The 23,772-nt window shown below is 34.8% G+C and overlaps 3 protein-coding genes across 3 annotated transcripts in view; 2 read left to right on the forward strand and 1 right to left on the reverse strand.

The window, feature by feature from the left end:
- The first annotated feature begins 1,347 nt into the window (after nucleotides 1-1,347).
- Nucleotides 1,348-23,772, forward strand: part of LOC140755480 (uncharacterized) — a 65,214-nt gene continuing 42,789 nt past the window's right edge. Inside the window, exon 1 of the mRNA XM_073090753.1 lies at nucleotides 1,348-1,570. The gene's annotated coding sequence lies outside the window, so the exon portion shown is untranslated. The remainder of the gene's footprint in view (nucleotides 1,571-23,772) is intronic.
- LOC140755354 (uncharacterized) lies at nucleotides 5,587-6,642 on the forward strand (the record flags this gene model as incomplete). Its single annotated transcript, XM_073090549.1, has 1 exon — nucleotides 5,587-6,642. A coding segment is annotated over one exon (885 nt), but the record flags the coding sequence as incomplete, so codon positions are not given.
- On the reverse strand, nucleotides 15,190-16,539 carry LOC140755355 (protein angel homolog 2-like). The gene has a single exon (XM_073090550.1). It carries the CDS (start codon nucleotides 16,537-16,539, stop codon nucleotides 15,190-15,192), a length of 1,350 nt encoding a protein of 449 aa, XP_072946651.1.

Consider the following 23,772-nt stretch of genomic DNA (forward strand, 5'->3'; position numbering starts at 1 on the left):
CAGACCCTTAAATAGTCAATGATGAACTGGCTTTGCAATTTCATTAGAACCTACACCAAATATCTTCAAACACAACTCAATTATTCCCATCGGTTGAGGAGTCACATATTTTGTCTCCGAGCCACATTATCAGACCCTTAAATAGTCAATAATGAACTAGCTTAGTAATTTCATTAGAACCTACACCAAATATGTTCAAACACAACTCAATTATTCCCATCGGTTGAGGAGTTACATATTTTGACTCCGAGCCACATTATCAGATCCTTAAATAGTCAATGATAAACTGGTTTTGCAATTTCATTAGAACCTACACCAAATATCTTCAAACAAAACTCAAATATACCCATCGGTTGACGAGTTACATATTTTGTCTCCAGAACCCACTCTGATCCTCATCATATTTAAATGTGCCAACTTGTAGCAATTGTGGCAAATACTGGCCGAATTGATAACCACCTCCTTTTTGAAGTCGGTTAAAAATTAAGGAAAACAACGTACTTATCGGAGGCGTTCAAGCTTAGTCCTCAGGGCCAGCGGCGCATCTGTGGCCGACCTCAGGTAGGAATATCTAATCCTATCTGGGGTTGATTACGGATGTCCATGGGCGGCAGTAGCCACTTACCATCAGTTGAACTGCATGCTCGTCTGCTTCTCCTAAATTAAAAATAAAAGAAATCAAACCACGATACGTTCCACTTTTACTTCTTTTGTGATAGTGAGTATAATTCTAAGAATGTTTCACCAGAGTCGAACCTGGTCAGAACGCTATAGTGAATGCTCCGCTATGCGGATCGTCAATTATACGATCGACCACCTGGGGGGCGCCCGATCCCACGGGAACTCCCTGGACTGGCGACCTCCGACCATCAGGAGGCCGACCGTCCGCTCGGTAACAACGCGTAAGTACCGAATCACCCACTTAACAGTGGGACGATATATATTTTTTTATATTTCTTCATTATTCTGTAATGTTTTAAATAACATTATATTATTATGAACAAATATCAAAAATCCAGGGGGTATTTACCAACCGAGAATCTGCCCGGGAAATGAGAGGATCCTCGAGACTCAAAAATCCATTCCCACCGCCCTTATGTTAACATTGACTTAGCATACGAGAGTCCCGGAGGGTATGACGTCCAACTTCAAGTCAAGGATTGTCGATTGTATGTAAAATAATATTAAATAACAATATTACATAACTTGAATTTATCAAAAAAATTATTAAGTTTTTAGTAACAAAATCGAAACTATATATGGAAAAACAAAAAAGTAGCACTATATAAATGTCTTTTTATACGTCAAACCAGTTTTAGAACGAGCTTGCTTTATAATCTGCGCACGCCTGCGCGGGATTTCACGGCGGCCATATTAGCCACAATTCGCTGCCATAGCCGACGCGTACGCAGTTGCGAATTTTCGCCAGGTTTCGCAATTTTGCCGAAAACAATAAGTGAACTCTTAAAATTAGGATGTTTGTGTTCATTTAGTGCGTGTTTCGGATTGCGGTGTGTTGTGATAACTGTGAAAAGCTGTGTTTTACGATCCAAATTAATTCGAATTAGAGGTATGTACTTATTATGTATGTAACCCAAGGGAATATTCGCAATGTTTTCCTCTAGCACAAGTTGTTATCTGTGAATTGAAACAACTGTATTTTCACTATATATATGCGTTGTATAAACTTAATTTTGTGAATACCTTTCACATTTTCGCAAAATGTCGATGCACAGATGGCGTTAAAATAAACGAAATCTTTTTACATATAAAGTTGTTTATGAAGCATCTTATGCTCCGTGATTAATAAGAAAAGTACTAGAAATATTTTAAAACAAATACTTTCCTTACTTTCTTTGAAAAAATGTTTTAAAAACTTCTGATTACAATAACAAACTTGTTTTTGTTTTGTTTCGTTGCGATAACGGGTGTTATATCACCAAAATAGTATATTTGTACTTGAGGCAGCTTTGAATATATTAAACATTGTAATAACAATAAATAAGATTATAAACTCATACTCGTTTACGTAAAAAAAGTGTAAAAAGTATGAAGGAAGAAATATTCTTAGTGATGTTCAGGATATACGTGGTAGCATCCTATCTTGCTCCATGTATAATAATTGGCCAAGTGCGAATCGCACAGGGAGTGTTACCTACCACAAAAATTACATTTATTTTTTTATTTTCAACATTTGTTATCATAGCAGCCATAAAAGTGAATGCGTTGTGAAAATTTAAATTACCAGTTTGTTGTATGGAGATCCCCATTTTATTTATTTATTTACTTATTTTATAGTGTAAAGCATTAAGTACAATAGGTCAATAATGATACATAAAGTTCGATTAAATGCTACCTTTACAGGTGTTACACATGTCAACACTTAAATAAAATGTTAGGATTAATAATAAAGTATTAAAGGTAAATGATATTTAGATTAAGACAAATGCAACTATGTCGAAATTAACAATCAATTATAATAATAATCAAGTCATTATATAATAATAGGGAAATTAGGAAAATTATATCAATTTTTATCATCAAAGTATTATTTAATCGTATAGAAGCATTTTAATATAATAATATAACCATAAATATTAACTTTATTTTATTTTTAGTATTTGTTGTTATAGCGGCCACCATTATACATACTTTGCAAAAAATTCAAATTTCAAGAACTCTTTCTCATGAACTGTAATGCACTTGTTTTTTTTAGATATATATAATGGTTGCCACTGTAAAATCATTTACTAAATAAAATGTCTTAAAAATAAATGGGGGTTGCCATACAAGAAACAACTTTATTCCTTTGATGACTAATACTAAAAATAAAAATATAAATATATATTTTGTAGTATGTGGAACTCTCCATGTGCAAGTACAACTCCCATTTGGCCAATCTATACATATAAATAAATTGGAGTGTCTGTTTTCAATATTGATATAACCACTTTTTACTACATGCATATGAATATACATACGGTACATACACCAAAATAACATTTTTTACAATATTTGTCGGTCTGTGTGTTCTGGCTAATCTCTGAAATGGCTGGACTGATTTTGAGGGTACTTTTACTAGGTGATGTAATAAGGAGTAACTTAGGCTACTTATATTTTATGTTAAGTATATTGTTAAATTTCTTTTTAACGGGATGGAAACTGCAGGGCACAGCTAGTTTATATATTTACTACAGTTAAAAATACAGTATAACAACTAATAATAATGTTTTATTTATTTAAGTTATAATAACTGTGCTGCTAACAATATCTAATAGAATATTTCTTATCAAAGAATGTCTTAACCCCATATTGAATGTTATTATTATGATAAATAAGTTATTACTAAATTGATTTATCACATGTGACTATATTGTTTCTTTTGTAAACAATTAAGTACAATCTTCTATAGTTCAAATAAATAACAAAGTATTTTCATATACTATTTCCACCTAATAACAACAGTATAAAGAACTTTGAAGATTTTGCTGGTTTTAAGGCTGTGGTAAGGGAGATATACTTATCCGAGGCGTTCCAGCTTTGTCCTCCGGTTACCCCTGTAATAATGCATCTGTAGCTGAGTAGGTAGGATTCTAATGTTATCTGAGGTTGATTATAGATGTCTATAGGTGGCAGTAGCCACTTATCATCAGGTGGACTGCATGTTTGTCTACTAACTCTTATATAAAAAAGGGCTATGGCTTGCTGTCTGATTAAGAGGGTTTTTTCATTAGAAATCCCTTCTACACTTACAGGCCCTCACTAGGATTCCCTAGCGTTGCCATGAACACACACATACAAATACACAAACACCCAGACCCAGGAACAGAATCTAACTACATCATTTAGATATTTGTTTGGCCAGGGATCGAACCCGGGACCCTCGCGCGTCAGACCGGTATGGTGACCACTCTGTATGGCAGAGAAGGCAGAGGCACTCTTTTTCTTCCAATTCACAAAAAAACGTGTGTAACTCACTTAGTACTTTCACCTTTCATATTAACTTTTCCTTATATATGAGGCTGTTAGAACCAGAACAGCCTAACTACAAAAGATGATTTACAATATGGAGAAAAGCAAGTGTATAGTTAGTCCACTCTGAAGTTGTTACTATGGCGACGCGGATCATTTCTGTATTGTAGCATTTTACGCGGACTGTACAACATTCTTAAATTACGAAAGTACAGATAGGTTAAAAATCATTAAAATGCAGTTAGGCCACTCTGGTTCCAGCAGCCTCATATATACCACTAGCTCTGCCCGCGGTGTCACGCGTAAGATAACATTTTCGAAAGTGGTAGAACCCTTTGTAGTTTGAATCGGCAGCTGCCTACCTAATAGCAGTGTTAAGCGCTGCTGTGTTCTGGTTTGAAGGGTAGTAAGAGACATATGCATGAGCATGCAGTGCACCTGATGGTAAGTGGCTACTGCTAGTGGACATCTGTAATGGTAAGGGAGACATACTTTTTGAGGTGTTCCAGCTTAGTCTTCAGGGGTAGCGGCGCATCTGGCCGACCTCAGGTAGAAATATGTAGTCCTATAGGAATATATAGTCCTGGGGTTGATTACAGATCATACGACAGTAGCCACTTACCATCAGGTGGACTGCATGCTCGTCTGCTGGTCCTGTATTCATCATCACCAACCCACTAGCGTCCCACTGCTGGGCACAGGTCTCTTCTCAGAATGAGAAGGATTAGGCCATAGTCCACCGCGCTGGCCAAGTGCGTATTGGTAGAATTCACATATCTGTGAATTTTTTTTATTCTCTCAGATATGCAGATTTCCTCACGATGTTTTCCTTCACCGTTTAGCAAGTGATAAAATTTCTAATACGCACATAACTTTGAAAAATTAGAGGTGCCTGGGATTGGATCCTCGGAACCCTAGAGAGGCCGAGTTTCCTAACCACTAGGATATCACTGGCATGGTCCTGTATTATATAAAAAAAATACATAGTGTTAAATGTTACATGTATGTAACTTTCCGTGCGTGATCGGCTCGCACTTATCTATATTATTTTTGGCGTAAGTACCTACTCTGTCCGTCCATACGTCATGCTACTGATATAACTAAAAATGAAAGTTATTGTGAAATACAATGGATCAACAGTGTTGTTCATTTATTTTGGTATGAATAAAATATTATGGACCGGTGTATGTCTAATAAAAAAAAATGTAGCGCCACCTATCGGGTCTAAAAGTTTCTTAAGTTTCAAGTTGGGACTAACGATACATGCATATTTTTTTTTATAGAAGTAGCATGTAGTTTCATGCATCAGTTACCTGATGGTAAGTGGCTACTGCCGCCCATATGGACATCTGTAATGAACGCCAGATAGGATTAGCTATTCCTACCTGAGGCCGGCCACCGATGCGCCGCTATCCCTAAGGACTAAGCTGGAACGCCTCGGAAAAGTATGTCTCCCTTACCACACCCTTCAAACCGGAACACAGCAGCGCCTAACACTGCTGCTATTAGGTTAAATAGGTGTGGCGGTGGTGCCGCTGGAGTCGAACCACAAAGGGTTCTACCACATACCACGCACGCAGACAATGTCGCGGGCACAGCTTATATAACTAACTATTATCATTGCTTCAATACTGGTACGGCAATCAGTCAAATGTAGTGAGGTGGGGAGACGCAATGAGTGACCCCTACAAATTGGATTGTGGAGTAAGGCAAGGTGGGCTGACGTCTCCGAGGCTTTTCAATCTCTACGTCAACAAGCTGATAGAGAGGCTCAGTGGGGCGGATGTCGGATGCTCGATTGATGGACTTTCTATCAACAACATCAGTTATGCTGACGACATGGTTCTGCTGAGTCCCTCGGTCAGTGGCCTCCGGAGATTGTTAAAAATCTGTGAGGAGTATGCCGAGGTAAATGGACTCAGCTATAACGCGAAAAAGAGCGAGATTCTCGTGTTCAGGGGGAGAAACAAAGAATCCACCTTTAAACCCACCTTTCAACTATGCGGCTTCCCACTGAAGCAGGTGGCTGAGTTCAGGTACCTCGGCCACATAGTTGACGAGTGCCTTGGGGACGACAGGGACATAGAAAGAGAGAGGAGGGCGATGTCGGTCCGAGGCAATATGTTGGCCCGCAGATTTAAGCGTTGCAGTAAACAGGTAAAACTGTCACTTTTTAGAGCTTACTGCCAAAATTTTTACACCTGCAGTCTGTGGGCGAACTATAAGCAGCGGACCCTCAGAGCTCTGCGCGTGCAGTATAACAATGTGCTGAGGGTGGTGTTGGGGAAGCCGCGTTTCTGTAGTGCGTCTGCCATGTTTGCGGAGGCTCGTATCGATGACTTTTACGCAATCGTCCGCAAACGTATGGCGTCGATGATGAAGCGGGTTGTGGGGAGCACCAACGCACTCCTTAGCACATTGGTATGCAAACCAGACAGCCCTCTCTGGGCCCGCTGGAATGATGTACACACGCGAGCCAACAAGTGTGTGTGTACTTAGAATTTAAGTTTTTTGTTTTAATTGTCTTTACTAACATAGGCTAAGTTGTCTTTAACACTAACCCCCGTGTTTTTACGTGTTTTTATTTGTTGTACACTAACATAGATTTAAGAAAATATGTACTAACCAAATCTATGGACTGTAAAAAAAAAAAAGGTCTGAAATAAAGAAATTATTATTATTATTATATACTAAGAATAAGATGTTATATTGATTATATGTATACATTTAATGTGCTAAACATTATCTGTCGGTAAAACCCGGGAAATTCCACTACCTATGAGTATTTTGAAGCACAGATTTTTTATAAGACAGTAAGTACTACTAACTAAACTACTTCTAGAATTTATATATTGTTATGTAATACCAACTTAATCCATAAGAGTGATTAGTTTGAACTTCGGTCTCGATATGGGAATCCGAAGTTCGATTCCCAGGCACATTATGTGTGTATTAGAAATTAATCAACACTTGACACTTTAGAATATTAAAATCAATATATTATATATAATAAGCGTTTTAATATAATATTGAATACCTAATATTCTATACCTTAATTAATAAAGAGTATTCTATTCTATTCTATTCTATTCTATTGAAGAACATGCAGTCCACCTGATGGTAAGTCTACAGCTGCCCATGGACATCTATAATCAACTCTAGATAAGGTTAGATTCCTTCCCAAGGTTGGCAACAAATGCTTAGCGACCCTTGAGGACTAAGCTGCAAATCAACCCCAGATAAGATTAGATTCTTAACTGGCTTTAACAAAGCGTGCGTTATACCCATTAGAACTAAGTTGGAATGATTCAGATAAGTATATCCTTACTTCAAAGTACAGTAGCCCTTAAATCTGATTTTATTAACAGAAGTGTAGTGGTAGTGTCGCTGGAGTCGAATCATAAAGGGTTCAATAAGCCCTTTTCAATAAAGGTTTAGGAATAGAAATAAAACACAATTGTATGTACAGCTATACTAAGTCACAACACTCAATAAGTAGAATTACAATTATTTCTTATATACTAAATTTGTTAATACAGGGGGGTAAATAACATCGAAATATAGGGTTTTTAAAGAAAAATTCATTTATAATATAGGAAGGATAGGTGCAGGCGGAAGGGTGGTCATCTATTATCACTAGATATTTGATTAAATGCATCATGTAATTATAAAAATGACAAGTTTATAATAAAGGAGTAGCAGACGAGCATGCAGTCCAGTGATGGTAAGGCTACTGCCGTATGGACATCTGTAATCAACCCCAGGTAGGATTAGATTTCTACCTGAGGTTGGCCATATATATGCTGCTGCTGAAGAAAAGGCTGATTCCCCAAGGATACAGCAGAACACAGCGCTTAACACTGCTGTTATTAGGCAGGAATCGGTGTGGTCCTACCACCTTCTAATGCACTAAATAGGGTGAAATATGCATAAAATGCATATTTTATAATAAATTAATACTTAAATATGTACTTTTTACAATAAATAATTTTAGGGAAATGGTGTTAATTGTCATGAAAACACAAAATTAAATGTATTTTAACTAAATTTTGAGATGTATCTCACTTATTATTTAATATAATTAAATTTTTGAGCTGTAAATGACCAATATGTGTCAAATGCACATGATTTTCTTGGACTTGCTTACAGAAACGTATTTTTTGACTGTAGAATACAATACACCTAATAATTAAGGTTTAGGGATTCCTAAAATCATAATTAGAATCCTAAATATAATTTTAACTTTTGAAATATGCAATATCAAAAAAATACTAATGTTTGCAAATATTGCAGCAATAATTGCAATTTATGCATTTGAATATGCAAATATGCTATGCATATAGTCAAATGTCTAGTTATAACAATAATATTAATAGGTAAATAAGGTAAATAATTGGTTAAGAAAATATAAGATGATTTACTCTCCTGTTAATATAAAATAGACAGATGAAGCCCATCTTCTTAGATCTATCATAATCTGCCTTTAACAACTTCATAAAATGAAATAAATATTATTAAAATGTAGATTTCGAAAAACATTTGTTTTTTTTTCTTTGTGTTCTTTTTACGTAAGATATAATAATTAATAATATAACAACTATTTGAGCTTAACGATATGTTAAATAAATTAGTGCGACACTTCTTTATAAATCATGGATTATATTAAATATAGATAGAGCACTTCTGAACACTTTTTAAGATCATTAAATTTAAGAACATTACAGAAAATTTTGAGCAATATTTGGATATGAAAAAGTTATTTGATTATTGTCATTACAAGTTACACAAAATGTCTTTGTTGTTTTTCAGTTTTAATGTGTTATCTATATTTTTTATAATCTATGCTTACATTCATAATAATGTTTGAGCAATTATTTTGACATAACAACTATTATAATAAAATAAAAAAACATTTATATTAAATCAATTCAACTTATTAGTAAACCTTAAAATTAAAAATATCTTATTTAACATAAAATGAGCGTTTTATTGCCTTATTTAATTAAAAATGTGTATTTTTGTAAATTAATTTTGAAGTGTTTAAAAATACACATTTTTTGTATTTTCGAAATCTACTCAAAGAAAAAAGGGGCTACAGAAGTTGTTGAAGGCAAATTCTTAAAATACCAAAAATCTACACATCCAGATTTCCAAAAATATTATATTAGTTAGTAGTTAGAAGTATATTAAATTTAGGAACAGATATATATTTTTATTATGTATAAAATTAGGATGGAGAACATTTTTTAATCAATATAACACAAAATTGCTGTGCCTCTCTTCCTACATTCGTCTAATAATTTTCGCTAAAAAGCTGAAAAAATGTACAAATAAAAAACAATTTATAAAAAAGCAAATTCAAAATTTTAAAAAGAGTACAAAATATAAATTTAGGACAAAGCGGGACGAGCGTTCGAAACAAAAGTAATAAATCATAAAAACAATTGAAAACTAAATTTTATTCCTTGTAATAATAAATTTGAATTTTAAAAGTTAAAATTAAAAAAAAAAATGGATAAAAAAGGTATTTTATTTAAATTTTAATTATGAAATGATCTTGAACAACTTTCAACCAATTAAAATCTAAACTAGTGACGCCAATCTTTTTGACCATTTTTTGGATTTGTCCCAAATGTGCCAATGTGCGGTGAGATATCTATACTTATCTATGGTATAAAGCTAGTGTTTTATTTGTTGAAAGAGGCACACAAAGATACGTTTGTTTAAGGGGTCCCCAAAAAAATAAAAAAGATTGGCTCAAATATTCGTTTTTTGTCCCGCAATATAAGCGCAATCATTGTTTCGATATTTTTTTCAAAAAATCTAAAAATCCTAACAGTATAAAAGGAACCATCAAAAAGTTAATATAAATTTCGCTCGGCAAATGTTATAAGAAGCTAAAAAGTCGCGTAGAAAATATTATTTTCAAAAATATTTGAGTTTCACTCGGACACAAGAAAATTATAAAAAGCAGAGTCATTTTTCCATTCGCTTTTCGCGCCGCTCATTGGCTACTATCGCTTTAGCAACTGTTTAGTGGTTAACCCGACTGAGGTGGCTTGACGACTATATAGTAGCTTATGTAACAGACGCGCAAAGGATTGAGTATTGACAGATCTTTCATTTTTTATATAATATAGGAGTAGCAGACGAGCATGCAGTCCACCTGATGGTAAGTGGCACTGCCGCCCATGGACATTTGTAATAAACCCCAGATAGGATTAGATATTCCTATCTCAGGTCGGTCACAGATGCGCCGCTACCCCAGAGGACTAAGCTTATCACTGCTGTTATGAGGCAGAAATATTTTCAAATAAAATAAAAGAGGTGCCGCTCGTCGGTCGCTCAAACAACAAATTGCCTTAGCAACTAATCAGTAGCTTAAGCAAGGTGATAGCCTACGCAATTGTCGCTCAGACGATAGTAGCCAATGGACATTCAGCCTAAAACTACAAAAAATTGCAAAAAAAAATGCAAAAATAGGAATGCTTAGCTCTTTTTTAATTAGGATATGATAACTTTTTGCACTTTGTTGAAGTGATAAGTAGGCATTATCGGGATGGTTGATATAATGTCGATTTTTTATATTTTGGTTTTGTAAAAAACGCTGTCAAAATTTATCCAAAAGAAGTATAACTTCTAAAATACTTTTTTCAGATACTAATAATTGTAAGATATTCTATGAGAATGTCACTTAAAAATTAATAGTGATAAATATTTGTGATATTTGTGAAATTTAGGTATCTAAATCTAAGGTCTTATTATTAGTAAACGTTACATAGAGAAATACTTAATTTTAAATCTACACATTGAATACAACATTTAGATTTTCAAAAATTTTAAGGTAGATTCGGCATTTTCTATCTTATCTTTTTTTTTTGAAAATTTTCAAAAAAAATTCGGTCCACAAGTTGCAGTTACAGTTTATGTTAATAATTTTCAAAATTTGTCAATTTATACACAAAATATCTATAATGATTGATTTTTTTAAAAATACCTTTTCAAATTTTATTTATGCGAAATCTACCTTTTTATTTTTTATATTTTTTAAGTAAATTTTTGTTTTTTTTTTTAATTTTTTGTTTTTTGTTTTTTTTTTTTTTTTTTAATTTCTTTTTCTTATGCTTATATTTAAAAAACATCACATGAAATCTTACGTACCTATTTATAATTTGACAATAGTATTTGGATAGGAGAATATTACAAAAGACTTATAGCTAGGAAAATGATAGGCCTCGAAATATACCCTCCACATATAGCCATTGTCCCACTTGGGCATGGTTCTCAAAATGAGAAGGGCTTAGACCATGACCACCAAAGTGACGGTGGATTTGACACTTTTCAAAACATTTTGTTTCTTAACCTATACAATGAATGGTGATAATTGTATAATACGGACTAAACTGAAAAATTGACTTTTTATATGAGATAGAAGTAGCAGGCGAGCATACAGTGCATCTGATGGTAAGTGGCTACTGCCGCAGGACTGTAATCAACCTCAGATAGGATTAGATGCTCCTACCTGAGGTCGGCCACAGATGCACCGCTACCTGAGGACTAAGCTTGAACGCCTCGGAAACGTATGTCTCTCTTACCACAAAGATTTCACGCTAGAAATAGGGGTGGCCTCCGCTAGTTATACAACGTTATTGGGTATATCAATATGAATTATAGATATCCTTACTAATAGGCCCATGAACATTAAAGTCCATGACGGCCAAAGTTCTTAAAATGATATAACTTTTAAAATTTATTGTCACAACATCAAGATACGTCATTAATATAATAATCTACAAACCTGCTACACAGATTTTTCTTATATTTATAATCTTAGGGTACTAATTAATACTATAGTTTCGTGTAGTTGCCAAACCTCGACAAACTGTGACAAATACGTGTGGATAGGCTGTTTGATTTGGACATTCGTGTCCACAGTCCACACACTTGCCAATTAACAAACTGTTGCAAATGTAAACGTGTGGATAAATTGATTCAGTTGGTTTGTTGAGGTTCGGTGTTTGTGGTTAATGCCAAGCTATTACTTAGGATTTAACACTTCAAAAATTACAATTTGTCAAAAAATGTTTTCTTTTTCAACAATTGGCATTTTGTCAAAAAATGTTTACAGTATAATTCGTTTTTGATACATCAAAATTTACAATTTTCGAAAAAAAAATTTTTTTTTCAATATTTGGCTTTGTTTATCAAAAATGTTGTTTTAAATTTATACATCGGTATATAATAGTACTTTTCTTAATACATACGTTTTATATCGTATACAAATCAGCTAGAAATACTAGCTGTAAAGGTAGATTTCGATTTATATTCAATATCCAATATTCAAAATTCATTGATCTACAAAAAATTGCCTTCGAGGAAAATGTATTTGCCAATATGTTACAAAATACTGAATACCTAAGGTCGGCCACAGATGCGCCGCTACCCATGAGGACTAAGCTGAAATGCCTCGATTAAGTATGTCTGTCTTACCACAACGACCATATATTTGACCTTAGATAAAACAAATGAGGGGCTTTTTAGGCCTTTTAAAATTTAGCACTTTCCTTTCAGACATTTTGACCACGCCCTTTTTTTATAGATCAATTTAATATATTTTCAATTTTTCAAAAATTTTAATGTTTCCACAATAGTGGAGCACACCTTAGTTAACGATAAGTCTGACCATCACATTTTTCAATATCAGTCCGGGGTCCATTTAATTTGAACCCACAAGCATCCGCGGACGAGTGCCGTCCGGATAGAGGGCCAGAGGAACACCGTAGGGTTTTAGCCGGTAGGACCCGGCATATCCTCTCCGCTGCCCTCTGAGAAACCCAAAGGGTTTCCACAAAGGACATAGCAATCTAGTTTTACTATACTTTATAGCTTAATTTTGTTAAAATACGCCAATTTGGATAAAATTTAAAAACGCTAAAGCGTCACCCTGGTAAAATTTTAAATTTTACCGTTAAAATTTTAATTTTATGAAATCTACCTTTTATAATTTTACGTTTATTTTTTATGTAAAATTGTTTTTAGGGCTGTCAATTAACAAATTGACAATTATTTTTTAATTGTTTATAAATATTTCGGCCAGTTTCAGTATGTTTAAGGAAAATCTCAAACGACTACTCAGAATTAGGGATGTAGGTTGAAATTATCGCTATTGAAAGCTTATGTATTGATTTACCGATAATATTGACGCGATATATCGAGCGTTAAAATTTTTATTACGTTTGTAAAATATCTAAAATTACCTATTGATACAGATTTTTTTTCGATGTGATAGTATCATATCAATAATAGTTACATTACTTTGGGGTTGATATATTTAAACATTCAATATATGAATTCAGTTTAAAAATCTTTAAAAGGAACTAAATGACAAATAAGTTCTAATGAAATATTAAGACATTCGCGAATAATCGGCCAAACAACTTGCAAAACATGTAAATGCTGCGGACGAATACAGACGCAATCCTTTCATTCGCGTTAAAAGCGACACTTACTTGTCCGCGCGCCCATCGTCTGCATTTGACCAGTATCTAAATGTCACATAAGAAAATTTAACTGTCAAAAAATCTGTCACTCGTTTAATAACTTTACCCAAACATTCTGAAAGAGGCCCAAAAAATCTAAAATCACAGATACGCCCTTCTGTTAAATAACACGTCATGACATTATAATCGTTAATTTCTTTTGGAGCTGTGAACAATAGTGTTGTCCTTTTCATTCCTATTAAATCACAGACTTTCTCTTACCAACGCCGAATGACATAAGTCTTTCGGCGTTATATACATACGCTTGACAAATCATACGGTTTGAAAGTTCACACCATTGTACATTATAAAAATTACTTGTATGTTTAGACACATACAATTGACATATTTAGACACTATTAACAATTTAAAATATGTCGATATTAAAAAATGACACTTAAAAATTACATCCGATTTTGGTAATAATTCACTTGTTTCGAGACACAATCTACTAACACTTTTATTAAAAATCGACATACTTGATTTTGATTGCTATTTTTGGGAAGTAAAATTTGTATAGATAACAGATATAAATGTAGGCAAAAAAATAGCACAATATTTTTTCCTTATTACTTTTACAGATAATTTTTGTATTCAAGATATTCAAGGTCAGACGTGTCTTATCATGTCTATAAATTATTATAAAAACACCCGGAAAAATCTTAAAAGATAGATACACAGTACAATTCGTAAGGTTAAGGGATGGAATTGTTTGAAAGTATTGATATTTATAGCAGGCTCGAAAATATCGATATTTGAAAATATTGAAAAAATACGATATCATTTTAAAACGTTTTAGTATCAAAACCTTCTTGCGCCCTCTAAATTTAGAGGTTATTTATTTTGACAATTTTTTAGACCGACTTAGACCTGTTACAAAAAAAAATCGAAATTGTTATTCTTTTGATATGATAATATAGTGTCGACAATTCTATAGTGATATAAATATCAATACTTATAATTCGATACAGACTTACATCCCTATTAATGTTAAATAATTTACAAAAAGTTCAGAGTACAAAATATAGATGATATGAAGACAAATGAAATTATAACACTTCATACAATCATCTTAAGGTTACAGAGAGTGTGACACATATAGTCATTGCACACTTGAAATAATATTATTATATATGAGGTAACTGCTCACCCATCGGTCCACGCAATGTTCACACACACTTTGAGTTCAATTCACTTAAACTTTGAAGGATTATTGTTTTCAATGCAACAATCAGTCATTTATATCCATAGATTAGTAAAGATAACTCACTCCTAACAAGAAAATGTTACCAGTTTTTACAATTGAAATTGTCACTGTCATCTATTTCATTGTTTGAAAAATATTTAAAAAAATTAGTTTTTAGATCATTTACGAATGAAACGATATTTGTCCGCACTTTTTATTAGATTTTGTGTTTTTGCACCACTTAACTGCACACGTCGTCATTGTTCCGCGTAAATTACACCATGACACCCATTAAATGGCGGACACATTTGTCAGCCCTTTAAGCCATTTAATGTCTTCCTTCAATTCCAAGGCGGTGAGATATCTATACTTATCTATGTTTATATCTTGTACATTCTTGTTACCAAATCGTGATAATGTCAAATTTCATTAATAAAAATAAAAAAAGCCACTCCACCTTGAATTTTCATTCAAAATTCATCAGATCTTCGTTTACTCAATCACCATTTCGAATGAGGCTGCAATCGATAAGTGATCTGAGCCGTAGACCTCATTGGGAATTTTACGTCTCATGCACGTGGTCGGGGGACCGAGGCGTTGGGTCACTCTCATATCGTTGTTCGTGTAATATATGTGGTCTACAGTCTCCCATCGCTCGTGATCTTTGTCGGTATCGTACACAGACGATAGCTTGAAAGAGTGCGTGGCAATTTTGCACCTCATGACGTTAGTGGCAACGTAGTTAGAGGAGTTTATTCCGTCGAACGATGCAACTTGTTGTCCAGAGTAGAATTCAATGATATCTTCGGCAAGTCCTATCTGCTCAAGACTTTCGCCCCATGGGATACAAATTTGTCCCTCTTCCAAGAATTTAATAACTTTGCTGTTTGGAAAAGAATTCAAATCGCCACATAGTATCACAGGCAGTTGTCCTCTGGTCTCGTCTTGAGAAAACTTCTCTAATTCGTTTAATAGGATGCGCGTTTGCGCGAGTCTAGTAGCGTCCGCTCCCGTGAACAATAGATGCGTGGTTGCAACAACCAAACGCGTGCTAGGCGAAGCATACGGCGCCAATTTCACAATGACGCCTATATTATCAGCTCGGAGGATAGGGATCACCTCGTGACGAAACTCGACCGCCATTTTGTCGATCATCTCGAACATTGAGGCCCTGTAGAACACGGCGCAGCCGTCAGACTTGTAACGGCTCTTCTTTTTGAAGACACCCAGATAGCCGATCGTTTGGAAACGCGCGTAATAAGGAAGATGCGATAAGTGCACCTCTTGTAAACAGAAAATGTCGGGGTTTACACAAAGAACCTCATTGAAAATTCTCTGCCATCGCACTTCCCATACTAGATTCTCTTGTCTACACGACGTATAAGTTATCATATTTGAATCCAAAATCATTTGGGACAACACGTTGTAAGACATAATTTTGAAGCTCATTGTTTTCTCTGAACCCGCTTGGTTTTCGCAAGTATTATATTGCCAACTCCTGTTGCTGTCTATTGGATTAATATCCAAATTTATATTTATTTCGTTTTGGACGCCCATTTCGAATGGTGCGTTTATTTCAATAATGTCGTTTGATTGTGGTAGGGCAATTGATGGGCGCGGGCTGAATTGCGGATGCCTTGGCATTAGGTTCATGGGTATGATAGGGTTTGGTGGGTAGTGTGCCGGCCAGAACGTCACCTGTTGTGGAAATGCGACGGGGCAGCTTGCCCCGTATGGACAGTTGATAATTACACACTGATTGTACGTTTTTATAATGTTATTCCCAACTGTTTGTCTTGACTCGAATATAACGTGTCGGTGCACCCATGGTGGGACCGACATTATTCTCACACAACTTACACAATCACTTGTAATTAATTTTTTTACCACGCTTCGAACGGTCCGATTAATTTATAATTTTGAACACTTATGAAGAACTGATGTCGATGACGATTTTAGTAATTACCCCATTCGCCTCGTTAGGGTCCTCAGGAGTCAGGATTAACGATCTTCCGAATGCTGTTTTATCGTAGTTTTTAGTTTTTAAACTAGATATTACTCAGTAGGTATTTGTGAATGTGTTTTACAAATAATTCACGGAACTTAATGAGATAGGGACTTGATGGCACAATGAACGAATCAGGTCTATCGATTGGCGTCCAGGCGTGTCCTGCATGAACATAGCGCAATCGGATTCGCGTACCATCCAGCATCAATTAGTCATAGACAAGTTGATTTATGGCCGAGATAAAGTGTGGGGGCGGAAGGGTGTACAAGGGTTGAGGTAATGATCGTGCCTAGCGAAGTTTTGGGTTTGTTTCGTTCTGGAAAAATTGCCCTTAAATTGAAAATTGTTGAATTTTTGGCTCAGTTCAGACTACTACTGTTTATACATTTTTGTGTGAGCACGAAGTAATACATTTTGTTTTCTGGCCAAAATCGTTGCTTATAGTTATGTTATATGTATACTAAAATGCTGTCGCGAAAGGAGTTGGATTTTGAAATTATTTTGCTAATTAACGTGTAGGATTTCTTTAATAATTGTTTTTTTCGCCAACAAACATTTTGGTTAACTTTCGGTCCTAATATATAATGATCTTAGAATGATGATTTAAAAATTCGTATGGGTAAGGACCCATAAAAGGTAAGGATCCAAAAAAATCCGTCTGGAGTAAGGACTCCGATATTATTTTTTTAATAATATATGAGTAGCTGACGAGTACGCAGTCCTGGGGGCCTACCACCATCTTTTAAAAACCATCATAGTTCAGGAAAATTTTATTTCAATATTGCATTAACATTATTTTGTTTCTTACCACGACCTCCTTAAAACATTATTTTCAATGTATGATTAAAATAATATTGTTTTAAGAGATGGTAGTAACCCCCCTGATGGTAAGTGGCTACTGCTGCCTATAGACATCTGTAATCAACCCCAGATAAGATTCGATTTCTAACTAATGTCGGCCCCACGCGGCTATCCCTGAGGACAAAGCTGGAACTCCCTTAAAACCAAGACACAGTAGCGAATAATACTACTGTTGTTAGCGTAATCGGTGTGACGGTAGTGCCGCCGGAACTTTGTTATCAATTTAACTAGGATTGTCACTAATTAATTAATTAATTGTGTTGATATCTTATTAATTATTTATACATTACATACTATATTATAAAACAAATTAGATATATATGACAAACTCTTCTATTTATCTATGACCTAGATCAAACGTATATAATAATAAACAATATCTCAATAATCTATAAGGGAAGTCATTCAAATTTTCAGTTACTACCTTACTTAGGTAATTTTCTAAAATTATCGAGAATAGCATTAGTCCAGACTTAAAAATCTGGGCAAATTTTAACATATGAGGTGTCGTTGGATTCGTCTATCGTGTAAGTGAATAGGGTACATTACTTTCCCTTTTAGTTTATTGTTTGTAAGCAATCGAGCTTTTTAAATATTTACTGAAAGTAAGGGTTAAAAACTAAAAACCACGCTAAAATCGCAAAAGGAAAATCGTTAATCATGATTCCTGACGATCCTGATGAGGTGAATGGGATAAAATTATTAAAATCGTGTATTGTCATCGGTTCTTGATAATTGTTCAAAATTTTAAATTAATCGGACCTTTCAAAGTGAGTAAAAATCGAGTTCAAAGATTCCGTTACATACGTACAGGTCAAAATGACACTTTTTACACTAGAATTCCTTGTGTCGTGGATGCCATGGAGATAAAGACGATAATACAAACGCCCAGACCCAAAAAAAAATCTTAATTCATTATTTAAATTTCTGTCTGGCCCGGGATCGAACCTAGAACCCTCCGCGTAGGACCGGTATGGTGACCTCTCCGCCACGTCGGCTACGCTTTTCGCGCGTATTTATAAGCTTTTTATAACATCTTAACTTTTAAAGCAGATTTTCTATACTAAAAGTTATCAATAGATTTGATTTGATTCATTGGACACATTATTTTGGCAATCACAAAAAAATGTAAGAGGAGAAAAGTCGAAAAAACATTTGTAAGAGGGAGAAATTTTTTATAAAGTATTTTGTTTAACGTGAATAATTATCAAAAAACACGGTAAAGTTATTTCAAAATAAACGAAAGACCTTATTTTACTTATTTTATTAAATTTAAACACCCTATATAAACATGGCGATTTTTTTAATAACAACTCATACATGCTGATGTTTTTGAACAACCCACTAGTGACATCTGAGAAGAGGGTTACAAAGTTAAAATTTGGATACTTGTACCAGCAATAAATTTTACTCCGAGAAGCACCTGTGACCGACTTCAGGTGTTATTATTTTGATGTTGGTTCAATTTATTGATTTTCTCTTCATCTGTTGCCAGCATTGGGTCCCCTGGTACGTATTTAGGTCATCTTGTACATATCTATAAGTAGTAGGAATGGAAAATTTGTCTTTGTTCATATAAAGATTGGGGTTTCGGATGTTTGTGTCTGGTAAACTCGAAAAATAATGAATGGGTTGATTTGATTTTTTTTTAAACATGTTGCATTTTTATGTATGAGGGATTGTGTATTTTTTTTTGTAATTTCGCGGAACCGGGGAGTTGTATGCTTTTAGGATGTTTAATTAGTTGTTATCAATTTATAAATAACGTATTATAGTTTACTTCATTTTTGCAAGTGAGCCCTTTGTTCGACTCAGACGGCACCACCGTCACACCTATCTCTACCTAATAACAGCAGTGTTAAGCGGCTTAGTCCTCAGGGGTAGCGGCGCATCTGTGGCTGACCTCAGGTAGCAATATCTAATCCTATCTGGGATTGATTACAGATGTCCATGGGCGGCAGTAGACACTTACCATCAAGTGGACTGCATGCTCGTCTGCTACTATACTGCTATATACAGTATAGTAGCAGACGTATATATATATATATATATATATATATATATATATATATATATCTTTTGTTTTCGTACCGAGATAAAATACATTAAATATCGCCAGACATCATATAAAGATATCATGTTTTTCGATACTGACAAGAGATAAATGGTGTTTAAAAGAAATATTTCATTGTTTATTTCCTTAACTACATTAGGTATGTACGGATAAAGGTATTATTCAATGTTTGATAACACCCCATTTGTTTTTTAGTTTTTTGCATAAAATGAGTGTATGTTTTATCATCTTTGGTTGTTGGTAGTATTTTCTGTAATCTAAATATATATAACTCAAAGGTGACTGACTGACATAGTGATCTATCAACGCACAGCCCAAACCACTGGACGGATCGGGCTGAAATTAGGCATTCAGGTAGAGGTTATGACGTAGGCATCCGCTAAGAAAGGATTTAGATCAATTCTACCCCAAGGGGATAAAATAGGGGATGAAAATATTATCTCGTAACGCGAGCGCAGCCGCGGGCGAAAGCTCGTAGTTTATATAACGTTATATATTAAAACATCATCTATTTTTACCACGCTTTTATTAGCTTGACCTGTACGTATGTAACGGAATCTTTGAACTCGATTTTTACTCACTTTGAAAGGTGCGATTAATTTAAAATTTTGAACAATTATCAAGAACCGATGACAATACACGATTTTAATAATTTTATCCCATTCACCTAATCAGGATCGTCAGGAATCAGGATTAACGATACGATTTTAGCGTGGTTTTTAGTTTTTAAACTATAATGATTATTTATCATATAGGAGTACCATATGAGGACGCAGCCTATCTGATGCTATTGCCGCCCATGGACATGTGTAAATCGTGTTATCAACCCCAGATAAGACTCCTACCTCAGGTCGGCCACACATGCGTAGCTGCCCTTGAAGACTAAACTGGAATGCCTTGGAAAGGTCTTTACAACACTCTTTAAATCGAACCACAGCACTTAACACTGCTGTTATTAGACAAAAACAGGTGTAAAAATAATTGGCCAAGTGGGGTCGAACTCGCACCCGGAGGGTTCAGTAACACCATTTTTTTATTTATAGTATTTGTTATAGCAGCCATTGAAGTACATACAATAGTGAAAATTTGAGCGATCTACCTACAACGGTTCAACCGTTAGAAAAATACCCCATTTTATCATAGATTAGTAAAGATACCTCGCCGCCTTGAAATTAAATGAAGCCACAAACGGCTTATTTTAGTAAGTTCTTTTTTTTGTAATTCTTGACAAATAAAAACATTTTTAGAGAAAATTTACGAATAAATAACTAATACTGCGTGATTTACGTAATAAATAAATAATTATTTCAAATATTTTTAGGGACATTTTAGCACGGAGACGTGGCAAAACTTTTTACACAACTATTTCAAATCTCAAAACCGGGTACATTTTCTTGTTAGGAGTGAGTAATCTTTACTAATCTATGCATTTTATATTCAACTTTTTGTTTTAGTATTTGTTGTCATAGCGGCCACCTTTATGCATCCTCTGTAAAAAAAATCAAGTGTCTATCTATTACGGTTGTAGAGATAGAGCCCTGTGACAGACGGACAGACAGCGAAGTCTTAGTAATAGGGTTCCGTAAAAATCACGTGATGTACATTCGCGTGCGAAAGTCACGCTCAGCTGACTGTTATCATAAGAAAAAGTATATATTACTTCATTATTTAAAACAAAGCGATAAGGTGCGGTCAGAAATAATTCCCCTTCCACAGTCAGCGTGAGATATTAAACTATATTAATGACATAGGCAAAATTGATCTATTTTTTTTTAATCTTTATTTGCTAAATAAGGTACAATAGGTTCAAAATGGATACCTCCTCAAATACGACCATTAATATATAATTCCTTAGTAAAACCGCACCTAGAATACCTAATTGAGATATGGGGTTGTTCAGCTCAAACTAACCTACTACCACTACAAAGAGCACAAAATAAAATAATTAAAGTCCTATATAAGGTAGACTACCTAACGCCCTCTAAAGAACTATACAAAATAACAAAGCTGTTGAATATCCACCAAACCTATATCTACTATACGTGCATGCTCGTAACCTAACCTAACCTAAGCTAACCTAACCTAACCTAACCTAACGCCCTCTAAAGACCTATACAAAATAACAAAGCTGTTAAATATCCACCAAACCTATATCTACTATACGTGCATGCTCGTAAGGAAAATAATAATAGATCAATACATACACAAATACAATTTCCTATAAAAGCAGCCAGTAAGTTTACTAAACGCCGGAAATATACTAATTTATTAGATTTACCAGTACAAAAAACATCTTACGGGAAAAGGAATAGGCTCGACTTGGCGGAGGCACTGCCGTGCCTCCTGATTAAATAAGAAGGCGCCAAAATTACAATGATTAGCCGGAAAACATAACTAAAATTAAATTTGGTATAGAATTTAAAAAAAATATTAAAAGAACATATCTTAAAATAAATATTAGAAATATACAATAACAACGTTGAATACACATACTCATACATCGCTCATACAATAAGTCACACATAAACACACGTACTCACACAAACATTCACACATGCGCGCGCGCACATACACGCACACACACACACACACAAACACGCACCCAAACACACACACACACACACACAAACACGCACCCAAACACACACACACACACACACACACACACACAAAACACACATTTACACGCACAACACATACAACACATACCGCAGGCATGTATAGGCATACCGGACACATATAATAATTATAATTACTTTTAAGTTTCCCATTCTAAGTGACGTAAAAGTCTTATGAGAAATAAAGATTCTTAAACCTAAACCTTAACTAGATTTTACCATCGATGGTGGTAGAACCCGTTGTGGTTCGACTCCGGCGGCACCACCGCCACACCTATTTCTACCTAATAACAGCAGTGTTAGGCGCTGCTGTGTTCCGGTTTGAAGGGTGTGGTAAGGGAGACAGACTTTTCCGAGGCGTTCCAGCTTAGTCCTCAGGGGTAGCGGCGCATCTTTGGCCGACCTACAGGACAGGTAGGAATATCTAATCCTATCTGGGGTTGATTACAGATGTCCATGGGCGGCAGTAGCCACTTACCATCAGGTGGACTGCATGCTCGTCTGCTACTCTTATATTATAAAAAAAAAAAAACCATCATCATCAACCCATTACTGTCTCACTGCTAGACACGGGTCTCCTTTCAGAATGAGAAGGATTAGGCCATAGTCCACCGCGCTGGACAAGTGCGTATTGGCAGACTTTACATACCTTTGAGACTTTTTTTTTATAAATCTCTCAGGTATGCAGGTTTCCTCAAGATGTTTTCCTTCGCCGTTTAGCAAGTGATGATTAATTTCTAATACGCACATAAATTTGAAAATCAGAGGTGCGTGGGATTTGAACCTCGGACCCCTCGATCGAGAGGCCGAGTTTCTTAACCACTAGGCTATCACTGCCTTTCAATTGAGTCTTTTCAACTGAGTCTCCATAGGCTATTCTAAATTTCAATAAATATTAAAGATGACTTTCTAAGCCTCTTCCGAGTTCAACGCTCTGTGACCGCATCTCCGGATACTAACAGTCTCATTATCTCGTACGATTACTTTTTATACAGCCTGCTCTATTTTGCAAATGATTTTTTTTGCCTACTACTACGTTTTTATACAACCTGATTCATTTGTGAATTATCTTTTGTCTACTACGATATTTTTAGCGGGTAGCACGTGAGAAGTATTACTTCTTAGGCGTATTAAAACAAGAGTGTGTGTATCTACGTGTACGTGTGAAAAGTGCAACTATTGCAATTCATATAAATTAATACTTACATGTCATAATATCATTAAAAAATTTCGCCATTTTTTGGCAATAATTCTTGTTAAGTCTCTTATATTTTTTTAAATAGCTCAAAAGAAGTATAACTTCAATAAATATTAAAGATGACTTTCTAAGCCACATCCGAGTTCAACGCTCTGTGACCGCGGTATCAACACTTTTTGCATCTCCGGATACTAACCGTCTCATTAACTCGTACGATTACTTTTTTATACAGGGTGCTCCATTTTGCAAATGTTTTTTTTTTGCCTCCTAGTACGTTTTTGTACAGCCTGATTCATTTTGTGGATATTTTTTGTCT

This window comes from Epargyreus clarus, unplaced genomic scaffold (genome assembly GCF_041222505.1).
Source record: "Epargyreus clarus isolate Ecla_fem2 unplaced genomic scaffold, WU_Ecla_fem_2.2 ptg000033l, whole genome shotgun sequence".
Classification (NCBI taxonomy): Eukaryota; Metazoa; Arthropoda; class Insecta; order Lepidoptera; family Hesperiidae; genus Epargyreus; species Epargyreus clarus.

What these genes read in the sequence shown, in the direction of transcription:
- LOC140755355 (XM_073090550.1), bottom strand. Translation starts at nt 16,539, where the DNA reads ATGTCGGTCCCACCATGGGTGCACCGACACGTTATATTCGAGTCAAGA.